Source organism: Glycine max, chromosome 2 (genome assembly GCF_000004515.6).
Source record: "Glycine max cultivar Williams 82 chromosome 2, Glycine_max_v4.0, whole genome shotgun sequence".
Taxonomy (NCBI): domain Eukaryota; kingdom Viridiplantae; phylum Streptophyta; class Magnoliopsida; order Fabales; family Fabaceae; genus Glycine; species Glycine max.
Genome location: NC_016089.4, coordinates 7,732,665 through 7,758,262, shown reverse-complemented (window position 1 = coordinate 7,758,262; position 25,598 = coordinate 7,732,665). Strand labels below are relative to the sequence as shown.

General features: G+C 32.3%; 1 protein-coding gene and 2 pseudogenes across 1 annotated transcript; 1 reads left to right on the top strand and 2 right to left on the bottom strand.

Annotated features, from left to right (window-relative positions):
• Nucleotides 1–2,714: 2,714 nt before the first annotated feature.
• On the top strand, nucleotides 2,715–3,731 carry LOC102661205 (uncharacterized). Its single transcript, XM_041011680.1, has 2 exons — nucleotides 2,715–3,340; nucleotides 3,453–3,731. Exon 1 carries the CDS (start codon nucleotides 2,852–2,854, stop codon nucleotides 3,311–3,313), a length of 462 nt encoding a protein of 153 aa, XP_040867614.1. The 5' UTR covers nucleotides 2,715–2,851; the 3' UTR covers nucleotides 3,314–3,340; nucleotides 3,453–3,731.
• A 7,304-nt stretch (nucleotides 3,732–11,035) lies between these two features.
• LOC100780401 (chloroplastic group IIA intron splicing facilitator CRS1, chloroplastic-like) lies at nucleotides 11,036–18,957 on the bottom strand (annotated as a pseudogene).
• A 3,808-nt stretch (nucleotides 18,958–22,765) lies between these two features.
• LOC100779333 (delta(7)-sterol-C5(6)-desaturase 1-like) lies at nucleotides 22,766–25,598 on the bottom strand (annotated as a pseudogene).

Sequence of the window (25,598 nt, the reverse complement as noted above, 5' to 3'; positions counted from 1 at the left end):
CCATAGACAAAGACACAATAATTAGTTCAATAGACTCTACACAAATAATAATAGCATGCATATGCATCTGTTACTGTAATTAGTTTTTGTATCTTTCTTATATCGAGAGAAAACATGAGGGACCTTTATGTTTCCTCCCACAACTCATGAGAAAAATATTAATAAGAACGGATATTAATAAACAAATAATAGTAAGTTCTATTGTAATTATTTGAGAAATATTTGTTATATATTCTTTTTAATATTTTTTTTTGTTATTTAGTAAAATTTCTGTTATTACATGTCCTTCGCTTAATAAGAATAAAAAATGTTAAAGTTTGCCAAAAAGTGTGTAGTTAATATTTCTTTTCTTTTTCTAGCTGTATATTTTTTCTCATAAAATGTCATAAACAGAATTAATAAAATAATACAATAAGACTGAATATTGTTATTTTAATGTAAATGAACTTTTCATTAGTTGTATCTATAATAAGCAATATGTTTATATACACCAGATGAATAATCTAATCATCTTTCCTCTTCACCATATATAATGTCTTGTTAATCTAATCTAGGTAACCAAATGTCTAAAGTCTTTTTTTCCAAAATACCTATCCATGATGGCATCATTAACACTTCTCTTAGCCATATATATAGTTAAATATTTGTAAAGAAAGAAAGGTCCAGGTAGTATACATCTTAATAAAAGAGTATTTAAATTCGGACATCAACCTGATAACTATGATGAAATATTATAAGTTTTTGCAGTGCTCAATGAATCATTGGACTGGACTGGACCACTCACTGAATAAATTTCACTTGGGTCCACCGGTCCACAGTCCAGTGCTTTTGAAGGCTTACTTTACCGTGTTTTTCCGGGCAATACCTTTGCTTCAGACTTCTGAGGCTAAATTAACCAGAAACAACATAAGATAACTGCACTTGACCTGCAGAATGTTTAATGTCATTGTGATAATATAAATTCCAGTGTAATACGTTAGTATCATAACAAAATGCACAAAACAGACAACTTCTTTTTTATATATTTGGTTTAGCCAATTTAAATAAATAATTGGAGCAATACTTTTACCAATCTCAACCTAGCTCATAACTTAATGTTCCTTATTCTAAAGTTTGATATAATAAATTTTGAACTGTGGACGTAACTAAGATATATGTTTAAAATAATTATAATCATGGATTTACATTAGACTATATGCTTTTGATTAGAAAGTGAGGAAATGAATTTTCTGACACCAAAGAAATACGAACTTATACTATCAACATGCACGCAGCCATCGTTTAATTATCTTAACTTTAGAAGAAATATTGCCTAAAAAATATGATGTAAAGATACTGTATGACAAGTTCTTCTGATTGTTTTAAACTGTGTTAAGAAAATCGAATCAAGCCAGCCGGTCGAACAAAAAAAATCGATAAACTAATTAGGTGATTGGTTCAAGTAAAATACAAAATTGACCTGAAGAAAAGTCTATCAAAAAAAGACAAAAAACGGGTTTATATCATGTCAATGAAAATGCTTAGTACAATAACATTATGTTAACTTTTTAAATTATTTTAAATATATATATTTGTTATTATTAACAAATACAGTATTAATGTTCATATAATTAAAACTTTGACTTAAGTATTATAACATGTTTAATTTGTGTGAATAATATATCAATGCGTATTATAATGCATACAAAGAAAGGTATAATTGCACCCTAAGTAGCCAATCTTCCATAGCTTGTTATATTGGAAATTGGTAACCCGACGTCAAACTTGTACTTTAATCTATTAGACTTTTGCTATTTGGAATGCATTAATTGATTCATGCGTATATTTCTTCGGAGGCTGCCTGCCAACGAAATTGAATCTTCTGGACCATGCTCGTTAGTTGTATTTAATATAGGTTTAGATCATCTAATTTTTTTAGTATTGTATTATTTTCATAAGATTTTTGAGTCATTTATTATTATAAATCTTAACTCATTTCTCATTTGATCACAGTTTTTCCATTTATTACAAAACTAGGATTAGGGCATGCATCTTCTTTTATCACTGGCCATCTATACAAATACTAACATTATTATCACTATTATCATCAAAGTTATTATCATTATGTTGTCATCTCAACAACCACTTTTCTTATCATTATTATCATCATCCTTATAAAAATTACAATTATCATTATTATCATCACTAATACAATTGTATCACCATAATTATCTTTATTATCACCATTGTGTTGTAACAACCATAAACATCATCTTTTTCTTCTTCTTTCTTTCTTCCAAAATGATGCACTTCATTTGAAATGTATCTCAAAATCTTTTATCTACAAATATAATTTTTAAATAAAAAGTAATTGTATTCATTTGATTTTAAAATGAATTTAATTTTTTTACATTTCAAATATAATAAATATGTTATTAATTAATTAATTAAAAATCATTATTGTTATAAATTTAAAAATAATCATCATAAAATTCAATAAATTTAACTTATACATCAATTTGCTTAAAAAACATATTTTTTTATATATTTTTAATACATACTACTTACTCTTTTTTAGTCATTGTGTGAAATATTTTTAATGCATATGTTATACTGTCAGAATAAATTTAAACGATTTTGAATTAAAACTTAAGAAAAAGCTATTAAATAAAAGTTGAAAAAAAGAGAAGGATAAAAAAAGGAGGCAATAGGGAAATAGCATAGTAGTGTTGTCAAGTAGTAGTAGAATTTAGGGGCGAAGAAAAAAGGCAGCTTTTATATTCCCCCGATAAAGTCCTCTTGCCTTCCTAATTCCTAAATCCAATCAATCATATTCTCTCTCTCTTCTCTCAGATCTCACTCTCTCTCCTCAATGCCCACTCTCCACAAATTCAAGTTCCTCGCCACCCAATGCGCCGTCGCCGGCAGCCCCACCCGCAGCCCTACCACCAGCCCCATCATCCACCTCCGCCGCCGCAAGACCCTACGCATGTTCCTCGCCCGCCGCCGCTTCCGTCCCCCGCCGCAAGATCCGCCTCCCCTCCCCGACTCCGAGGCCCGCGTCCGCCACAAGCTCAAGGACCTCTTCGTCTCATCGCCACCGCCTCCTCCCCTCAAGGACGAAAAAACAATCTTCCACCATCAGCAGCAGCAACAACAACAACAACAAGATCAGCACGAAGAATTCCTCCCTAACTCCGCCGTCAGCGTCCGGTTCCGCGCCGGATCTCCCTTCCGGCGCGGCGCCTCCGCTCTCCGGCCGGTATCGTCGGTCTTCCGCTACCGGTTACTGAGAAGAGCGTGGCGACCCGTGCTTGTCACCATCCCTGAGTAGTAGATTTTTCTCTCTACTGTTATAACTGTACGGATGACTTCAATTCCCAATTTTTATTTTTTATTTATTTCATTTTTCTCGGACATATAATAATGGTAATAATAGCTGCTAACTTGCGCGGTGTGCGTTTCCGGTAAAGCTGTGAAAGTAATCAATGCAACTAACGATTGCCGCGTTCTGCAACGAAACGGTTATGATGCGACGTCGTATTATCAAATTTCGTACTTTTCGTCTTCGGTGGATATTATTCTTTCGGAATCATGGAAATTATTAACGAATTATAATTAGTGTGTTTGAACACGATATATTTAACGTGGATTTTTCACGTTTATTTGTAATTTTTTTATAGCGAAAACACTTGCTTATGTAAAACAGTATGAAAATACGGAATGATATTATATTAAAATTTTCAGTCTGGAGTTAGAAATTACTATAACTTTCGCATCGCTCACCAATTCGACGTGATTTTCTTACGTTTTATTGTATTTTCAAACGCTCGAATAATAAGGAAATATTATGGTACTTGTGTGTTTGTTTATTATGATGGATCAAGAGGAAGAGGGATGAGAGATAAGTGGTTGTGAGAAAAAGATTATGATGCTTTCCTACAAGTCTGTCTCTATTTGCAGTTTCGCTTGTGTTACGTTGCTGCTCAGTGATGGATTCTTATTAATTATCGACCTTCTATTTTTGTCCTGTCCCAACCGGATCCAAAGACGTTTTGTTGTCACATTTAAGCAATGCTTTATTGGGGGTGTTGTTACTTACAGAATGTCAAAAAATAATACTAATATTTTCCTAATGTAGCAAAATGATAATGTTGGTTTTGGTTTTAGTTTAATGAAATATAAACCTGTTCAATATGTTCTTTATAGTCTACTTAAAAAGGTAATAATAATACATGCATTATATTAGTATCAAGTCATCACTGAACTAAATTTTGCAAGGATAATGAACATTCCTTTGTACTTGCGTATGGTTTATACTCTTGATAAGGTAGGCCCGTGTACGTGTTGAGTTGATTCAATGCGTAGCGTGTGTTCTGTAACAGGTGTACTTTTTAGAACTTTAGTTAATTAATTAATCGGGTTCTTAAATAATGATGTTGAGCACAATGCGGGCAAGTAATGATGCTAGTTAGATATTTGAGATCCAAGAAGTGTTAAGGGCTTAATTGGATGCGAATAAGTTAGTAAATAGATCTGCGTCTGCCTATTATCGTCGTTTTTATATACTTTAATTGGTAGTTTATCATTTGTCTTTGTTTCAAAGGGACTTGAGACCCATGGAAAATGACAATCTTATACACCCTTCAGAGTTTAGTATTTGTTCAAGCCTTGGAGGAATCTAGGTGTCTCTCTAAGACCAAATGTTCAGCAATTTTGTTTGCATTATATCTTGTTGAAGTCACCTCATTGCATACTAGTATCTCATTAAGTATCTAATCAGGCCCACCATGCGCATTATTGAGGGCATTCTATAGGCTTTTTTTAATACACTTTAAGGGGATGTCAAATAATTTTAAACATCACGACGAAGATCAAATACAAGAAGGGAACAAGATGCTTAATTAATTAGGGTATACTCATTTTTCGTCTTGTATTACAGAATAGAGACATAAAAATCTTTCGGCTTATTGTTGCCAACCCTATATGAATAGAGTATTAATGAGTTCGCTTCAAGTTGTTATTTGTTACTAATAATCTTTTCAAGCTGAAAATGAATATATAACTCACTAAAAAAATTCCTCATACGAATTTGACTTAATAAAACTAACTAAAGGTGGATAGAAATTAGAAAGTGACTAATTATTTCTAGATAACTATAATTTAATGTCTTGTTGGTTGTTGTTTTTCCTATTTGCAGAAAGTGATATGTGTAAATTGGTTTATTGCTTTGCCTTCAAGCCTACTGGTGGTGTGAAATTCTTTTTGACACGTTAGGAGGAATCTCTCTCCCTTCTCGACTAGCTAATGGCAACAAAATCTAATGCCAAAAAAAAAAAAAAACTTCTGGTGCTAAATACGTTTGACTCAAATGTTTCTTTCGCAACAAAATTGAGTTTTAAGATTTTTATAGTTTGTAATAAAAACACGTTGCAAAAGAAAGAACAACATATATTGTCATTACTAATCACCAACGTACGTCACATTCGAATTTGAATGAAAAAATTACATCGGACTATGGTATTTAGACGTAAATTTAATAGGTATTTAGAAAAATTATTCATTGAGTATTAGCATATTGAGTGACAATGTAATAGTTGAGTGTTCAAATTCTCAACCAACCACAACCATTTATAATTTTACTAAATAAGGTTAGGATTGCCTAATTATTATTTTCTTTCATTTATTTATTAAAAAAATGTCTTTATAAAATAACTTAAAAGGCAATACTTATTTTAAGAAAAAATATTTTAACCTATCGGTATTTGCCCTAATAGCATGTGTTATATTGTGCTTTGGGGTGTAGTCATGTAATGATGTACTTTATACCTTCAGTCAAATATATATAGCCGAAAGCAGCTGTTAACGGAAAGCAAATGGTCATCGCATGGAATGCTAATATGTATAGTGTATGGAGGAGGCTATTTTTAGATTTTTTTTTTTTGCTGAAGTGGGGCAATTTTTAGATGACACGAGGAGAAATATTTAATGAAATTCAAAGGAATTTTCAAATTAATTATCGTGTGGAAAAAAAATAAAACAGTGCATAATCAATGTAATTCAGTCTAACCGAAATTATTGCTCACAGCTAAACTAAAAAATGGCATACCATAATTGATTGATATCGAAAAGCTATGTTTCACTCTTCGTATTCCACTTGAGTTGATCAATTAATCTCTTACTTTCTTTCTAGTTGTTACAACTCATAATTACTTTTTACCTAATTCTTTGACGAAACTCATCACAGTGGAATACCAGGGTCTGTCTTATTAATTGATTGCTCACTCGTTACTAGTTTCCCCGCCACCTATGGTTGTTACGTACCATAAGGCAGCATTCGATTTACTATTCATCTCTTTTTTGCATTGCCTATATTATATAGGCAACGACAATAACATGTGGAGGGAAGAGCTGTTTCCATAAGAAAATCTGCATGCAAAAAATAGATAACGATATTGATGATAGGAAATTAATGAATTATTATTATTATTGCTAAATTAGTATTTTAGTTCTATAATTTCATTTAACTGCGTTTTGCTTTGATACTTTAATATCATCTTTATACTTTCCAACAACTTTATCCTTCTTATCATCTGTTAACTGAAAAGATAAAAAAAAAGATAGAAAGGAATAATTTTAAAATTAAATAAGATATAAATAATGATAATTAAGGAAAATTATGAAAGCTTAATTTGAACTGGTTTAATTATTTAAAAATAATTATACACATTTATATCTGGATAGAATCAGTAAAAAAATATCTGGATAGAATAACATCAATATGTATAAATAGAAAACAAATTTAGAGGTAATAACGATGTAAAATTAATATATAACATATGTCTCAATGATTGTTAATAAATTTTACCTTTGTCTTTAAAAAAAATATAGCATATGTCTCGGTGTCAATTCTTATATAACAGTATTTGATTATTTGGTCCTCTAGAAAAAATAGTATTTGGTAAAATTATCAAAGCGATGAAAAAGTTTGTTTCAAAGGTGTGACTCTCAAATAGATGACTCTCAATTAGTCAACAAATGTTTTTTATATTTGTGGGACTAAAATCAAATATCAGTTGTGAGTTTTTTTTTTTTTTTAAGTCAACAACGTTGTGTTTTCGATTTCAATGTACGAGACAAGTCAAAATTTCGGTCCTGTTGTGATCACTAATCAAGATTTTAATTAGTGTGTAAATTATTCAATTCAAATTGTGAAACCTAAATCGGAATATGAAGGTAGCTTTATAATTATAAAGACTTGCAAATAAATCATTGAAAACGATAATTGAATGCAAAATCCAACACTTCTAACCAGAGTCTGAATAAATGCATTGTGAAAGTTTTTTTATGAATAGCTTTTATCTTTAATAATTTTTTTAAAAATATTAAAAAGAAAATATATATCTATTATATTAAAATACATTTAACATATTTTAAGCAATTAAAATTATTATTTTTCATGAAATTAAAATTATTTAATAAAGTAGCTAAATGCCTAAATGCTAGTTAAAATACTTAATTATTAGTAGCCCATGAGTCATGACCTTAGGGGATATAAATCCTACATCTCTCAAGTTGTACCCTGTACTTCCAAACACGTTTAAAAAGACTATAATACCCTAACACCTATCTTAGATTAATCGCAATCCTAAAACTCGTCATAACACCTCCCTCACAAGCATACTCACGTCACGACGACACCTCCTTCACTTGCGACGATTGTGACCTCATCCTCCACATCGCACCACCTCCTTCACCCTCCCGCAACAACAATGACCATGTCCTCCATTGTGCAAACCAACGCACCCTTCTCACGACGCCACTCCACCACCTTCCCCCTCCTTCCTTTGTGCATCACCATCTATGGTTTTGCATGAGTTTCAAGTGTAGGGAGGGACATCTATTGTGGAACAGTAAATCCGAAATGACCATTTTGGAATTGAATTTTTGGCTTATGGAAAGACTATTTTGGAATAGTTTTCGATCACTTTATTTTAGAATGATTATTCCGGAAGGTCATTTTTATCTTCCAGAAAAATTTTGAAATAATTTTGGAATACTTATTTTTTTTATTCCTTAATAACTATTCTAGAAAGTAATTTTTATTTTCTGGAATAGTTTTGTATCATATTCCAAAATGGTCATTTTGAAAGATCTTTTTACTTTTCAGAATGACCATTTCACAATAGAAATAAATGCTCTAAAACTATTCTAAAAGGTAATTTACCTTTTAGAATGATCATTCCAAAAAAAGAGTTCCTTGTGAAAGGGCTATTTTTGTCCACACACATAAAAGGGGAGGTGCAAGATACAAGTTGAAAGGTGCAGAATTAAAATGTCCGACCTTAGATTGTGGCTCCATCTAGCAAGCCCAAGTACATAAGATGGAGTTAACCAAGAGTGCTACTAGGTGCACCCAGCATTATTGTTGGTGCACTCAGCACTAACCATGAAAAGACAGAAATACCCCTTACGGATCAAGTTTATTCGTAAGTTAATTTTTAAGACTTACAGATCAACTTGATCCGTAAGTTTTTTACAGATCAACTTGATCCGTAAGTCTTAAAAATCAACTTACGGATCAACTTGATCCGTAAAGGGAGAAATTAGCAGGAACAGTTTTGTCATTTTCAAAGAATGCTGGATGCACCAGCAATAATGCTAGGTGCACCTAGCAACACTCGTTAACCAAGCTTCTGCAAGGGCATTGTACATTTGTACTTTTTTTACTAGTCTAACTTGTCATGTTGAATAAGAGATTGCTAACAAGAATATAATTTTGATATACTATCATTATAACGATTTTTACACTTTCGTTAATTAGAAATTATTCTCAATTTCACTTTTAAAATTAGAAAAATATGAACAACATACTTTTTAATATACTACTCTTTTAAGCATACGGTTTATTATTAACTGAAATTTATTAAAATTTACAAAAAAAATTTAGTCTCACACTTTATTTAACGTTATAATTTTGAATAAATTTTAACTAATTATCAAAACTGTAAGAACAGGAGTGTCCTAAGATTTTATGTATAAAAAAATTGAAGCAACAATATCTTTAAAATTAACCCATGATCCAACACGCTAGAGCACTGCTACTAACAGAACCATTAAATATTAAATTTGCAACAGTGATGTTGCATGTCTTGGTTCACACGATTTGCCGTTTACAGACTTTGCATCACAACTCATACCAATCGATACAACTAATTCCGAAGCAGAAAACCATGGGTGTTAGTGGCCAGTTTCCCAAACATGAACATATCTAAAGGCTTCCATCGTTTCCTTTTGCATAATTTGTCCTCATTTCTTCAATCAAATCTTCAAAAGCTAGCTTTGATAGATGGTGATTTGTGAGTATTTAGAAAAGTACTAAGCTCATCAACAATAATCTCTCCCTTCATAACTAAAATCCTGCATATAACCAAGATATGGTAAGTAAGCATTTTTTTTTGTTATTATTGCAAGACATGTCAATCTTGTGAGTTGGTAATTGATCGTGATTCGTGATTCATGATTATGGACAGCCACAACAGTAGATAGTGATTTAACACTTCCATTCTTTGAACATTTCACACCGAATTCATACGTTCAAAAAATACATACTAATGAGATTAAAGAAACAATGTTTATTGTGCTACTTTAATGTTCATGAAACATTTTCCTTTAGGGAAAAAAAAGTCCAAGTTGATGAAAAGTAATAAACTATTAAGTGCTCCGAATGAGACAAGACAAGACCCATAACTCATCAAAATTCAAGGGTTTACTTTTCTGACAAACAAAGAAGTAGTGGCATTGACCATTTAGCCACAATATGAGCCTAAACTGTCATCTTATTTTATGGACCATGGTACTTTGCCCACATATTACATCTGCTTTTATTTAATAATAATGTAAAGTTTCAATCATGTTACATAATTCATGTACCCGTTGAGTTTGCAAGCAACATCTGACTCCACAAATTGCTGTGTACTTCGTAGACCTAAACACTTGCAAAGCCTGCACTGCTTCTGGAGAGAGAACTTCTGATGCTGATTCTCTGCCATGTAAAATTCAGATAGATACTAATGGTGTGATTTTTGTCACAATTCTCTTATTGCATTGGTACATATACCAAAGTAAGTAATGATGGTGTGGTTCATTTTACAATATAGTGAGAACTCAAGTATGAACACGTGCACATTTTCCGTGTTGCCGTCTTGAATAAAATATGCAATGTGAAAAGTTTTCATTCATACAGCAGAATGCATTTGTTTCTGATACAAATATGGCTTACAAAACAGAGGAAAAGTTACTTGTACCTAATAGCTTCGTCTGCCCAACTTAATTACAAAGCTTAACTCATTGTACTTTAGTCTGAAAACACATTAACTACCGCATAAATAATAATATAAAAATGAATACATCAGAAATTTCAATGGCTTTAACAAGTTATATACAATACATGTTCGTAATATTAGTAATGTGTCCTTCATCTTATGCAGCTTCTTAAGTGTATGCTAGAGGTAGTCAAGTTTCTCTGTTATAAATGTTATAGAACATTTCACGGAAGGAACAACCTTGTAGAAGTATTTTTGAACTTCTACATGCAAGTTATGCCTCTTCAAAGGATTCAGCTTCAACTTACAGAAAGATGATAGTGGCTGAACATGAGTGAAAAGCGCTTCACTCTCATGAAGCATAAACACTTGATTTCTGCAAAAGGAAAAAAATAAATTTGCACAATATACTCTGCTCAAACTTCCAGATTATTGCAATTTCCTACATGCAGAACTATTGTTTCAAAGTTTTCCAGATCCATACAACAGGTGCTGCTTTGATTCTCTGGAAAGGAAGTTCACATATAACCAATTAATTAAATAAGGGACAGTTTGGACTTTGGACAACTGACTCAAACAATTTTTTTCACAAAACTACAGTGGAAAGCTTACTTGCAAAACATGTTGTGCTTACTATAATGCTTGTCAAATTTCTCATGTCTTGTCTTTTGTCAACAAGCAGAAAACTAGAGAGAAGTTGTAGCATGATAAATGTCTTAGACATGTATGCATTAATTTTCAAATTCTCTCAGCGCAATTTCCTTTTCCTGCTGCAGGTCTTCCTAAAATTGCAAAAAGAATCTCAGTTATACAGTACAACAAATAAAGTGATCACATTGAAGTCTAAGTTTTCTAGTCAAATGAAAAAGACACCTTGACATATTTGTTATTTGTCAATATTGTTATACATGAATGCCAGTTTCAAGCACAGAATGTAGGGATTTACCTGTTTTACCTCTAACTTGGAGATTGCCTGCTCTCTCTGACGAGCAAAAAACTTCAGCGACTGAAACAATATTAAGCAAATCAGTCTTGAATGGAAAATGAAACTTGATCAGTGAAAAATAGAAATAAAGGAATTGGATATGAATTTCCCAAAAGAACTAGGAGAACAATGGATGCAAAAGAAAGCAGTCACTTACTCCAATTCTCTGCATTTCAAGAGATCTACGCAAAGCTTCTCTCTTGGTTAGAAGATTTTTTGCTAACTTTCTTGAAGGCCGTTTATAGTTTTTTCCACGGTAGACAATAACAGCATGGCCCTCTTTCAGTTTATCAACTGAAACTAAAATTCCACCACTTTCTGTCTCCAATAATTTTGCAGTGTTGATTACTTGACTGAATAGTTTCTGCATTGTAATGACTGTAACATTCTAATCTTTCGTAAATAAATTTAAAAAGTTTTTTAGTAAATAAATAAATAAATAAATAAATATAGAGCAAATAATAGGCTTAGTACCCTAGGTATAAATAGCTATGTTAAGTCTGGTGCCTCCTCTTCCCCTCATTTTCGTTTTTCTCTTTTCTCCACTCAAAACTCTTTCTTTTTCTCGCAGTCCACCAAACCTATCTTAGAAAAACAACGATCTCGGACTCATTTACCGTTGGATCATCGTGAAATTCTAGCAGCGCGTTCGCAATCCAATTCCAAACATTCTCACCGTTGGGAATTTTAGAATCATGTCTGAGCTTAGAGGAAAACCCTTCGCATTGTAGCCTTTTATTTTCCCGCAAAAACCCAAAACTGTCTTGGTAAAACTATGATCCCGGTTTCGTTAACCGTTGGATTTTCATGAAATTTGGGTATGTTGTTCGAAATTCAAATTTTCACACTTTTATCGTTGGGATTTAAGAAATAATATTCGTGGGGGGAGAAAAAGAAATCGCTTGAATACAATACAAGTGGAGGCTTCAATCTCTTCTCTGTCTCTCTGACGTTATAGAATTCTATCGGAGCAGTCGGAAGAAAAACTGGAGGAATCTTAGGGAACCGCTAGAGATGTCGCTATCGTTGTCAGAAGACACATGAGTCCGCTTAGAGGTAAGGGATGAGTTATTCACAATTGGGGGTTAGTGAGAACATGTGTAGGGATCCTTAGAGAACTAAATTTGGGTTTATTTTGGGATGTTTATTGAATTATAATTTTCTCTTTATGATTATAAATACAATATTATTGTGTTCTATGTACCAATTGATGTCCTGATGAGAATTGATTGATAAATTTTAGTGCTCTTGATGTCTTTGTGTTTGACCCATGATTTTGATACAATTGTGCGAAACTATTTCAGAGGTTTTACATTTCATGTTGTGATAAAATCTTTTGTATAAATTGTCATGTTAAGGTTATGAACTGATGATTCAAACTGTGAGTATGTGATAAATTGAACATGTGACGGATGATGAAATACATGTGTATTGAGATGAGATGTGTGTATTAAGTTGTGAACTATGAACTGTGCAATCACACAATTGTAAGACTCTTTAAGGGCGATGAGTATTGCGATGGGATCCACTGTGGGAATCTGACGAGTTAAAATGATTTTGAAAACAATTGAGTAAATGTGTGTATTGCATAGTTCATAGGTAAAGTGTATATGATTCATGAGGTGTGATAAAATGTTATATTGAGATTATACCATTGTGATTGGGATTAAGTGTATGTGATAAATTGAGTATGTATATGATTGAGATATATATGTGCATTGAGTTGTGAAATATGAATTGTACAATCACGCGATCATAAGTCCCTTCAAGGGCGACGAGTTGATGCTAAGTCCCTTTTTGGGCGACAAGTTAATGTTAAGTCTCTTTAAGGGCGACGAGTTAATGATAAGACCCTTAAAGGGCGACAAGTTAAAATTATTTTGAAAACAATTGAGGAGTCGTGTGTTTTGTACAGTTCATAGATAGAGTCTGTGTGCTAAAATATTTTCTGGGTTGGACCTGAATCTGGAGGGAGAGGCCCTGACGGACTCTTCGGAGTGTAGGCTCTGGGGTCACACGGTTTGAGTGCTCCTTTAAGCCTATGTTGATCCCATATGGTTGGAGCATTCTCGCAAAACACTGTGACCCTGACTGGTCTCCCTATGATATTACCTAGTGAGAGTGACTTGACTTGCTAGTGTGTGGTTTGTCTTGTCATGTACTCCTAGGCGCCTGACGAGGTTTTTCACTGACATGGTACCACATTGTATATAGGCTTGAGTCTTAGCATAACTGTTTCATGCGCTTGCTAATTGTTTATTATGAAATTGATGTGTTATTATGTCTTGATCAGAACGTGTGATTCTTGTGTAATGTGATTGATGATTGAAAAGTGTGATTGATGGATGAAAAGTGAACTTTGAATGACAAAGTGGTGGAATTACGTGAATTACATGTAAGTAAGTTTTATTTGGTTTATATGATATGTATATCTAGCTGTCTTGTTTCTCTATTAGTTAGGAATGTGATAACTCACTCTCTGTGTGTTGTTTGTGTTTGGATCCTGTGATGATCTTGAACTTTGTGTTCGGGGGAGCAGATGACTAGGTGAATTGCTTTAAGGAACATTATGCTGAAGGACATCGAGACACAATGCTCTGATAGAATGTGACAGTGGGACATAAGTTTTTATATTAATTGCATGATGTTAGTCTATTTTATTTTATTTCACTGATCTAATAAAATATCTATGTAAATTTTGACGGCCTTATTTTGAGCCGAATATGTTTTAATAAGTTTTAATGGATAATAGTGAAGTGAATGTGAACCTTTTACCCGTGTGAATTTGGTTACCGATATTTTTATATATTTCGTTTATTTATATATATATATGTCGGGGTAGAGGGTGTCACAATGACCTTCACTACTTCTCTGTGTTTCCAATGCTGATGTAGGCCTTCCAATACACCGGCAAAGATTCCACGCCTGCCTGCATTCATTTGTCAATGTAAATTCTTAGGATCAAGAAAAAGACAATGCAGCTTTTCCAACTAAAAGAGATATCAGTGAGTATTTGAAAACTGAAACTCACTTATACTGCAACCAACCATTGTTGGGTATTTGAAATATAATTTATTATCCAAGTGATTTATAAAATTATTGTTGATTTTGACTCAGTGGAGGATGGGGGGTTAATGACGAAGATAATATTTTACAGAGGAATTCTGAATGACAAGGCTTTCCTCTTCAGTTGAATGTTATGCGAAGCATCCTTATATATAGACTCTTAATAGACTATGTGGGGACTATTTCCTATGCTATGGGTGCAAATTCCTAGATCCATGAGTGGAACACTCACGTACATGAATATGCAATTCCCTAAGTTCATAAATCTACTATTTTCTAAGTACATAAAAGACAGTTATTTCCAACAATTATCATATACAAAGAAACTACCTAACAGAATTTCATCAATGTATAAGTTTTGTAACTGAACGCAACTCTCCTATAAGTTATAACCATGACATTGGTAATGGACTAGGCATAAGTCAACCTCGAAACCTAGCTTAAGAGGAGAGGATTGGCTCACCCAAGACTAAACATTTGCCATAGCCTCTAATACCATATTAGAAATGCACAAAGCCTAATTCAACCCAAAAACCTAGCATAGGGGGAGAGGGGAGGGGGGTTACCTAAGCCTTATTATAAGGAGTACTTTGACCACATTCCCCCTAATTGAGGTGGAACATCTTAACAATTGGATTACTCAGCAATAAATGATAGCTAAAACAACAACAAAAAAAGTCATACAGATTTTGATGGAGAGAGTATGTAAACCCAATTAAAACTGGAGAAGTGGAATTTCTTTACCAAGCAGTAAGGAACTTTTCATCTTCAATCCTATCTTTCGAAAACATTCTCTCTCTTCATCTGTCATTATTTCCAAGTCAATATCCTGCTCACTAGGTGTCCATGCAGCATTTAACTTTGATAATTCCCTCTCTGATCTCTCTATTTTCTTGTTAAGCTGCAAAATCCATACAATTAAAAGAGAGTATCAATATAAGATAATTGACAAATGCAAAAGGAAAACTTCAATTAGCCAAAGCTTACAATGAATGCTCTGCGCTGTTCCTCCTTCAATTCCCTCTCCACTCTACATATTTCTGCTTCCAGTTGAATGTTCAAATCTTTGTTTACATTTTTTGTCTCCTCAAGCTTTGTTTGGATTTTCCTAAATTTTGTTAAAGTTCCACTTGTACTAGTGTCTTGTGTCACTTCACCAATGGGAGAAAAGGCTTGAATTGCTTTCATCCGTGCAACTTCTTCGTGATGTTGGCAACTTTTAAGCTCCAATTCTCTCTTTTCCACCAAAGATGCAACTCTTCTTGGAAGGAAATCATTTCCCCTATAGAGTAATATGTAAAACTTGTTGCGCAACAACAAAACTCCTCCAGTGAGACACTGCATTAAATACACTAAAGTTATTTACACCTGTTTTTGGATACATAAACCAAAGCTGGTACAAGAACTAATATACAAGCTACAAAAGAGCAGCCCAAGTGGCCAAGTCCAGCAGTCTCCCATGACTATTAAACATAGAGCATATTTGCAAGATAATCTGGAAAAACATTGTTGGTGCAACATGTGATTTTTGCTTCCAATAGCCATTTTGAAATCTTTCCCAGTCATTCTAAATTTAATTATTATAGTAGGCCTTGCCGTTGTAGTAATTTACATGTCATTCCCGGAGTAGGCTACATTTCAAGTGAGGACAAACAAAGTGACAAGTTCTTCCCCAAAAAGTGACTCTGTACAATCATTTAACAGTCTCCAAGTCAACGCAGCATGAAAAAGTCAAGTTCAGATACATAATATTGTTGATGAAACCTACACCTAAGGTCTAGGATGTCTTGCATCTCACATATGTGGAACAATTAAATTTATATCAAACTTGCCTTCAGTTCAGTGGCCATCATTTCATTGTCAATATTTGGAATTCCATACTTGATAGCAATTTTTGCTATAAGACTCTTCTCCCACAACTTTAAGATAGCAGCAGCTAATCCCTTGAGTCCTTTGTTCCTTCCTTCATAATACAGAGATAAAAAATGATTTAATTAACTTCAAGCATAAAACTTGTACAAAAGTATTTTTGCTCAACATTTGTTAATTGTAGCTAATGTTAAATTACAACTAATTAATTAAGAATTTCTTTATTGAAGTTAATGATCAGATTCATCATTCTTGAAGCAATTACTTTTTGGTATGGATACTGCTTGACTATGTATATGTATTGGACAAATATTGCATAAAAGAATCAACTGCTTCAGGTATGCTATTTGGCTTTCTAAATCGATACTGATGAGATCATAAGCTTAAGACGTAAGAACTATCACAAATTGAGGCAACTGACTATTATTGAGTAGTGAGCACTGAATTGTATATGAAGTTATTTCGATTAAACCTGACCAACAAACTCTTTGTACGTAGTCTCTACTCTCCAGATATAAAATATTAGTCATAAAAACTAAACATGGTTGTTCATGCTTGTAAAGACATGTTTATGTCAATAAATTGTTGACTATAACCCACCTATAAGCTAGTATGTAGTACAAAACCATGCTTATCGATATTATATTACAATTCATTATAATTGAGGAAAGAAGGATAACAAAATCCAAAACCTGATGTAATAAATAGTCTTGCTCAATTATGGATAGGAAAAATTCACAACATAAATTAATAAAAGAGATCTAATGAAATAAATCTAGAAGATGATGGTGATGATGATGATAGTAAAAAACAAAGATAAATATATATTTTGTTAAGCTGGTTTAAAATGGTAATTCTTTTGTATAAATTGCAGCTATTTAGGAAAAACAACAAAATAAATATGTAGTCTCAGCCTAAAAATGATATTGAAGGATTGCAGGAAGCAGGAGAGTACCAAGGACAAAATGAGTTGGTAAAGGTTGAGCAAGCTTCCTGAAGTATGTTAGTTCATAAGCAGTTTGTTTAGCACTAGAATGAGGTGGACAAAGCCTAAATGGAGGCTGAAATCTAGGAACCTCTACAGGAAGTAAGTCGGCATCTACTGGAAGTGGCTTGTGCATCCACCAATCAATGAAACGAGGGCGTAAGCCATCCAACAATCTATTAGTTTCCCTCTCTTACAGTGACCCATTGACCAGTTGACAATTCACATCTTGGATGCCAGTTGATATAGAATCCTTATGATCAGCATTCCAACTCAGCATCTTACTGGAACTGTTGTTGGATACAACCCAGCAAATATCACCTTTGGTAGCTAATTCCACCCTATTCATTTCAAAACGATTTGTTCTTAGACTAGGAGAACCTTTAGTGGTCAACTGATGATTGCATCCTCGGTAAACCACAAGAAAATCCTTCTTACTCAAAACAACCAAGCCTCCTGTCTTTGTCTATTCATACGGGAAATGAACACTAATGTAGTCACCAGATAACATGGAAGGATAACATGAAACAAATATAGAACATAACAAAAATAATCATCTACAAATCAAAAAAGTTTGATTAACATTAGAACATTCACACAACTAATTCATATATAGCAGCATATATGCATTATATAGCAGTAACAGAACACTCAATATTAGATATCAATAATTACTCAGTTACACCAGCTCATATCAACTTTCAATATTGAACATCTATAAACATACATGCAAATTTGAATCCTTAGCTAAAATTTGGAAATTTTATCAAACGAAGACATATGTTTCACAAGCCAAAACACATTACAGAAAAAGTGTTTTCAACATCAACAAATAGAACTAGATGGTCAGCGGGTATGAAATATGCATATTTTAGACACACAACATGGCCTTCTATAACCCATCTTTCGATCATCTACAACACACTTACAATCTAACATAATGATTCACACATCCATTAATATAACAATTGCAATGCAAGCAGTTTAACAAAATTCTACTTGAAGAAGAAAAGGGACAAACCAAAACCTCAACAATTTCTCGAGCTCTATCCATGTTCCGGCACAAAGGGATATCAAATTTAGTCATGGCAAGCTCATTTCTCCTCCAAGTCCTTTTAATTTGATCCACAACATCTTGTGTAACTCTAGCTTTCTTAACCTTGATCCACGTTCTCATTCTTTCAGCTTCATTCCTCAACTTTCGAAGCAGCACCTTATCAAGAGTCAACTCCGCAGCAGTGACAACCTTTTCCCTTTTCACTTTCACAAAACCAAACTTCTCATCCTTCTCCCATGGCATTCTCCCCCTTAGTTCTAACCTCATCATTTTCCTTCAAATTTTTCAAATATCCTCCAAAGTTTTCAACATTGAGGGAACCAACTCGAGTCTCATATGAATTCTGAGTCTTGTGAAGCTTTTCAACCCTCTCCACAATCTTCTTCATTGCCCTCTTCCCTCTTACCTCCTTTCCCATCAAAGCTTTATCAGAAAGTTCATGTTTTTCCGGCTTGAACTTCTTGGATTTGGGGTTGGAGAGGTGAAAGAGCTCGTGGGGTTGGAGAAGAAGAGGACCCTTCTTCATCCATGGAGGAATGGGGGCTTTGATGGGAACATCAGAAGGTGAAGTTGAAGTGTGTTGATGATTATGGCCATTGTTGGAGTTTGGGGGCAGAGAAGAGGAAATGTGAAAGCGAGAATATGAATATGAATTTGTAGATAGAGAAGGATGAAAGGAAAGAAAGAGCATGATTGTTGCTGCTACCTAGAAACACCATACGAATACGATGATGATTCATGAAGCTTAGCAACCCAACGTTGAGATATTCACCAATATTCTAGTTATTTTGTTTTTTTCCTCCTTTTTATTTATTTTAAAATAATTAAACTTTATATTTGAATTTTAGCTACAATAATTTAGACACATATAATTCTCGTTACTTAAGCAAGTGAATGTTATAAATTTCGTCATATAATTCTTAAAGAAAACTTAAATAGACACATATTATATTCATTATAATAAAGTATGTTTTTTAAATTATATTATTATAACTTTTTATAAACATTTATCTCTATAATTTATATAAATATATTTATGTAAAATTTTATCTCTTGTGATATGTTAAAAGTAATACATATTAAGTAAGTTCTAAAAAAATTATGGATAAAATGTAATATGTGTCTATTTACTGAAAAAAATAGGAAATTTAATAAAATAATAAATTACACCAACACTCTTTCAAAAAAAAATTATTGATTGTACATAGTATTTCTCTTTTTTTATTCTTGTATTAAACCCTTAATTAATGTTACGTAAGAATTGACATGTAAGCTCAGATCGCATCTTCTCCAATGTTTTAGTCTTACTGTTCTTTTCATGTCCTCGTTCCTTCTTAAGATTTTTCCACCAAATGGACATGTGATTTGCAAGCTTCACAATAACAATTTTTACTTTTTACTCCTCAAACGCTCCTTTGTACTCAAACACTTGTTTCAACAGTTTATAGTCAATTTAAAAATTCATTGAGTTGGAGTTTACCTTTTAGATTTTGGAATCTCCATTTTGATGTCACTACTTTGATTTACTTTGGGGGTGAAACAATTACTAGCGAAAGAATAATCATTACTAGAATCATTATTCTCTAGACATCTTTTTTGTTCTTCTATTTGGGCTTATTGGATTTTAATAGTGGTTTGTAATTGTTGGATTCACTACTACAAAATATACATTTAAGATCGTTATTTTAATATCGATTTTTTATAAAATCGATATTAACAAAAATGCAGTGACAAAACTGTAAATAATGTGACTTCGTTAACATCGGTTTTTCGAAAAATCGATGTTAACATGACTGAGTTAACATCGGTTTTTAGTAAAAAAATGACGTTAAAACTTACATTTAAAAGTATTTGAAGTGCCTCTACGAGTCATATTTTCTCTCGCGCGCACTCTTCCTCGCATTCTTGTTTGTTCGTCTCCTCTCGATTCGCCTCCTCGCCTGTTCTCCTCCTCTCACCTCTTCGCCTCTCTACTGTGTTTGCTCTGTTAGTAGGTAAGTTCGTTAACGCATCCTCTTCCTCGCATTCCAATGTTCTGTCATCACCACCTTAGTCGTGTTTCGTCTTCTCCACACCTCGCGACAAATAAGCCCTATTTGGTTTCGAGAAGACAAAACGCGAGTGAGGTGGTGACGGCATCGCAACGCGTTTGCTTTATGTATGAAAATATGCTTTCTGAAATTGATAATGGTGTAAATGTTAGTGTTGTTGTTATTGTGATTCTCTAATGAAGCTTGTGTTCGTAACCTATGGTAGTGTGTTGTTTGTTTTTTTTTTTTTTTGCTTGGTTTGCGGTTATTACCATGGAAGTTAAATTATACATGTGTTTTTAAGCTATGGTAGTGCATCCTGTTGTATATACCTGTGGCCTTCTAGGTCATGTATATGGTAGTAACTTCATGTACACACTACTAGAAAATAGGTTTTGGTTGCACAATTTTGTTTTTGGTTTGCATGGTTCTGTGTGTATGTGCTTGTTAATGGGACTTTGTGCTGGTGTGAGAATTCTGCCACAGCCTTAGGCCCCCAAAATAGGAATATCATATTGGTATGTCAAATGTATCATGCATATTAATGTCATGTTTATATTGTAAATGGAGTTTGGAAACCATGGATGAACATCAAGAAAAATGGAAGGAAATGACTAACATAATGATGAAGATTAACAAAGAATCAGATGAAATATTCAACACTATTCATGTTATTGATCAGGTTATAAATTATTTCAAGACTATTCTACAATAAATATGACTTGATATATAACAGTACTTTTGCTTATATTAATTTATTTGTTAAATGTAGTCTTACGATGAAATGAGTAGGTCATTTGCTATAAGATGGAAAGATAAACCAGAGCCTACGTGGCATCTGCTACATTCTAGTGGCAACATGCACTCTGTCACATATAACCAAGATTTGGTGAGCCCAGTTCTACTTGCTGGATGGATGAAACTTAGAGAGTTCTATGGGCTCACTGGAAATCATTAGGTCACCTTGACCTACTATGGATAGAGTGTTTTCCTCCTCACCATCTTCTAAAGTAGCTATAAACCAAAAGCTTTCTCTAAATGACACTCCTTGTACCACAAAGTTCCTAACTCAGTCACTTTTAAAGTCTTACTCACTGAGTACAAAGTGACTTGCAGCAGTTTGGTAAGTAATTAAGCACTCCTTTCTGTATGTCAAATTTTGATATCATATAGTTATCTAATATGAATTTTCTTTGCATTTCAAGATGTGTCGAGTACCATGTACTCATTTATGAAAGTTGCAAAATTCACTCATCTAAACTTGGAAGGGAAAGAATGTAGAATAGTTTATAATTATCATATGAAGCCCGCAAAAATTGGAAATGGATAGAGGACTTTTGCACAGATGCAACTTATATTTGAGTTCTCAGATGCAACTTTTAACTTTGTTTTATTCTGGCTTTGTTTGTAATTAAAGTATATTACTACTCTAATATATTATCAATTTGTAAATTTTTGTTTGTAATATGTTATTTTGTTTATGAATGTTTATAACTACCCTTGGTGCATGATATATTGATATACTTTGTTTATAACTTTTGGTGCATGGCTGATTTATGCATTTTTATACAACTTTGAACGATAAGTTGTGATCTAAATTAATTACTACAGGTTTCTAATTAAAAAAACAAATATGATATTTAAAATTAAATCATAAAACAACATCAGTTTTTAGGAAAACCGATGTTGTTTTCTTCTTACCACCATCGGTTATTCAAAAAACCGATGTTGTTTTTTGCTATAATAACATCGGTTTTAAACAACCGATGTTAATGTTTATAAATTAACATCAGTAGATTCAACATCGGTTAATAACCGATGTTAAAAGTCCTTAATAATCGATGTTAATAGCATATTTTCAAGTAGTGATTTGATGTTTTTTCTTCCATCACAACAAATCCATGGATGCCTATGTCTTGGAGGCATTTAAAAAAAAATTAAAGGTGGAAAATAAGGATTAAAAGTCGTTAAGGGTGTTTCCATACATAAAGAAATAATATGTTAATGTGGAAATTAGTATTGAAGTGTCCAATTAGTGACTTGTTATTCATTCCTTGTTAAAGATGCCAATGTGGCATTCCTGATGGCCCAAAAAAAGAATTTGACATCCATTTTTTTATTACTTGATGTAAATGACAAAGAGAGGAGTCATATTTATGCTAATTTTACAAGGTTATTTTCATTGAACAAATTAAACAAAGAAATACATGAAAAAACGAATATAAGAGTTACAAAACAATCTCTTTATTGATATTTAATATAATTTTTGTGCTTACATGCAATTAATGGTGACATTCATGATTTTTCACCACTAACACATTGAATATTCTCTAATTTATTACCACCATTTGATGAGCAGGAGAGAAACATTGAGATTATGCTATAGATGCCATGATCTTAAAGTTTTAAGCAATAAAAATAAAATATGTTGTTAGACAATGGATGTCATCAATGCTAGTCTACAACTCATCACATTATCTTATCAATATATTCCTTGTTGGGGTCACAAAGAGTCCCAAAAATCCAATCCATCCATATGGTGTAGTGGCATAATTATGGCGATATGTGGTGTGATGAATGGTGTGATAGCCAACACCCATAATAGGCCACACATTGCCATGAATACAATCATGAATGTTTGTAGTCCAAATGGCCTCAATGAATATGATTAGTAAGTGAGAAGTGAAATGGATTGGGACAATAAATAGAGCAAAGGTATGTAGTAATGCATGAAGTATTCCATCAAGAGGGTGAAACACCAAACCTATAATACACAAAAAAATTAGTCATCCCTTCATCATGGTAAGTGAAAATGATAACCTCAGACAAAAATGTCAACATATAAGAATTTGAAAAATAAAATAAGACTTAAATATGTTTTTTCTACCTAACATATACTCATTTTTTAGATTGCTATTTATCTTAAAAAATTATTTTTCTACTTGATGTTTTCAATTTTTTTGGCTTTGATACCTGTCGTTTGTATTTGTCTGTTAAGTGATAATGTGACAGACAAAATGTCACGTCATCACGGGCACATCATTGATATATCAACCAATGACATGTTTTTTTTTTGTTTTTTTTTAATTGTTGTTGTTAGTGTCGGCTAAGCTGACTCTAACTTTAGATCTGTAGTTGGCACATCAAAGTTGGAAACTGAAATCTCGCATGTCTTTGAGTGCATAACATTCATGATAAAAAAAAAAGAAAGAAAATTGATTCATGAGTGCATAAATACTAATATAAATACTATGTGGTGTGATTCCTTATGTGATGTTGTCAAACATAAGAAAATTTTGTTACCTTAGTTAATAATCTCATATATGAGGTTAACGTCTGCCAAGGCAACACCAACAATAAAAAAAGTTTGTTATTAGTTGACGTGACAACAATATGGCAATCATGATGTGACATTTTGTCTATCTCGTCATCACTTAACGAAAAGACATTAACAATAGATACCAAAACAAAAAAACTTAAAACGTCAAGTAGCAAAATAAAAAAAATTGGATAAGTAACAATCTAAAAATGAGTATATCTCAAGTAGGAAGAACATAGTTAAATCATAAAACAACACATGACATAATGATATAGAATAACATGTAACACATATTTTATCTTAAATAATAATATTTTGATGCCAAAATAAGAAAAATGTGATGAACTCATCCCTATATTGGCAAAAACAAGTCAAATGTATTATGTACTCATCAGCAAATAGGGATATATTGTTCTATTTGTTGTAGATGTGATGAGTAGAAAGAAGATGTTTGTAAAGTGATTTTATGTCATCGAGCCCTTTATGCACCCAATGCCAAACTCCACAATAATAAGGTAAATTGTTACATATACAAGGTAATCAACAATATGATATTAGTCTTCGGAAACATTTTGTCCAACCCGTTTTTTTAATATAGTCTGAAATAGATGGAAGTAAAGTGTGCTAAGGCAAAGCTTTCATTGAAAAAAAAAACTTAAATATATTTTTAGTTTCTATAATTTAGTATTTTTTTTTTTACTTTTCGTCCTTACAAAATTATTTTTTTATTTAGTCATTAGAAATTATGTTTGTTTTGTTTTTAGTCCTTCGGATACTTTAGACAATGTTATTTTTCATGGTTCAAAGTGTTATGTAAAGTACCTTAAGGACTAAAAACAAAACAAACATCATTTGTAAGGACTAAAAAACAAAATAATTTTGTAAGGATGAAAAATAAAAAGTACTAAATTGTATTTAAACTTTGCAAAAAAAAAAATGTTTCAAAAGAGGGAATGACATCTGCAATGGATCAAAGATTTCAATATATCAACAAAGTATGGTCACAAAACATTTATATTTACATAAATACATAAACCACAAGAGACACATAAAAAATAAAAGTGTATGTAGATATATTATATGAAATTTTATATTTTTTATTTTAAATATTGTATGGAAAATGGTAAAAAAAAATCATTATGATTAATATGAAAATAATATGTCATTTTCAGAATTATTAGTAAAAACAAAAATAAAATCATTAAGCTTTTCCTAAAATTAAATTAATACACCCTTGAGCATACTTGGAAAAAAAAATTGATTTGCTTTGTAAATTAAAATTGTCAATGAAAACTCAAAGAAGAGGTTCATGTCGCTCCCTAAGATATACATATATATCAAGAGGTAACTTCGGTCAAGACACACAAATATCAAATTAATTAGGTTAAGTTATTTTTTTCTTTAATTTATTTAGTAGGTTTAATTTGGTCTTATTTTCCTTCCATTTGCTTTGAACACTTTAAAAAATGATACCAAATTTAATTTAAAATGGAATCAAATTAGATCGATTCTAAAAAATAAAGAACCTAATTGAAAGTTTTAAAAATTAAAAAATTAAATTAAATGAATAAATAGATTAAGAGATAAAAAAATAATTTAACCAATAGTATTCAAGCTAATAGTATACTAATAGTATCCAAGCTACTTATATGTAGCTAATGAAAGGAAATCCATTAGGAACAAACATACATATATGCAAAAAATATGTAAAATAGGTGCACAATTTAGAGTAAAAAGTAATAATAGGTGATTAGAAAATGGTACAATCAAAGCATACATATTCACCTTGAGGGATATAGATTGGTTCCTCTTCCAATAGTAAACATAGAAGCACCATAAGTACCCAGATGTCTAGTAGAGAAAGAGTCCTCAAATGTAATTGCATAGCCATGTTTGGCAAAAGTGGGGGAGTGGGACCCACAACTTGTCTGGCAGGAGGCTCCCAAGCATAATGTGATTGTACAAGTTAGAGTCACCCATCAA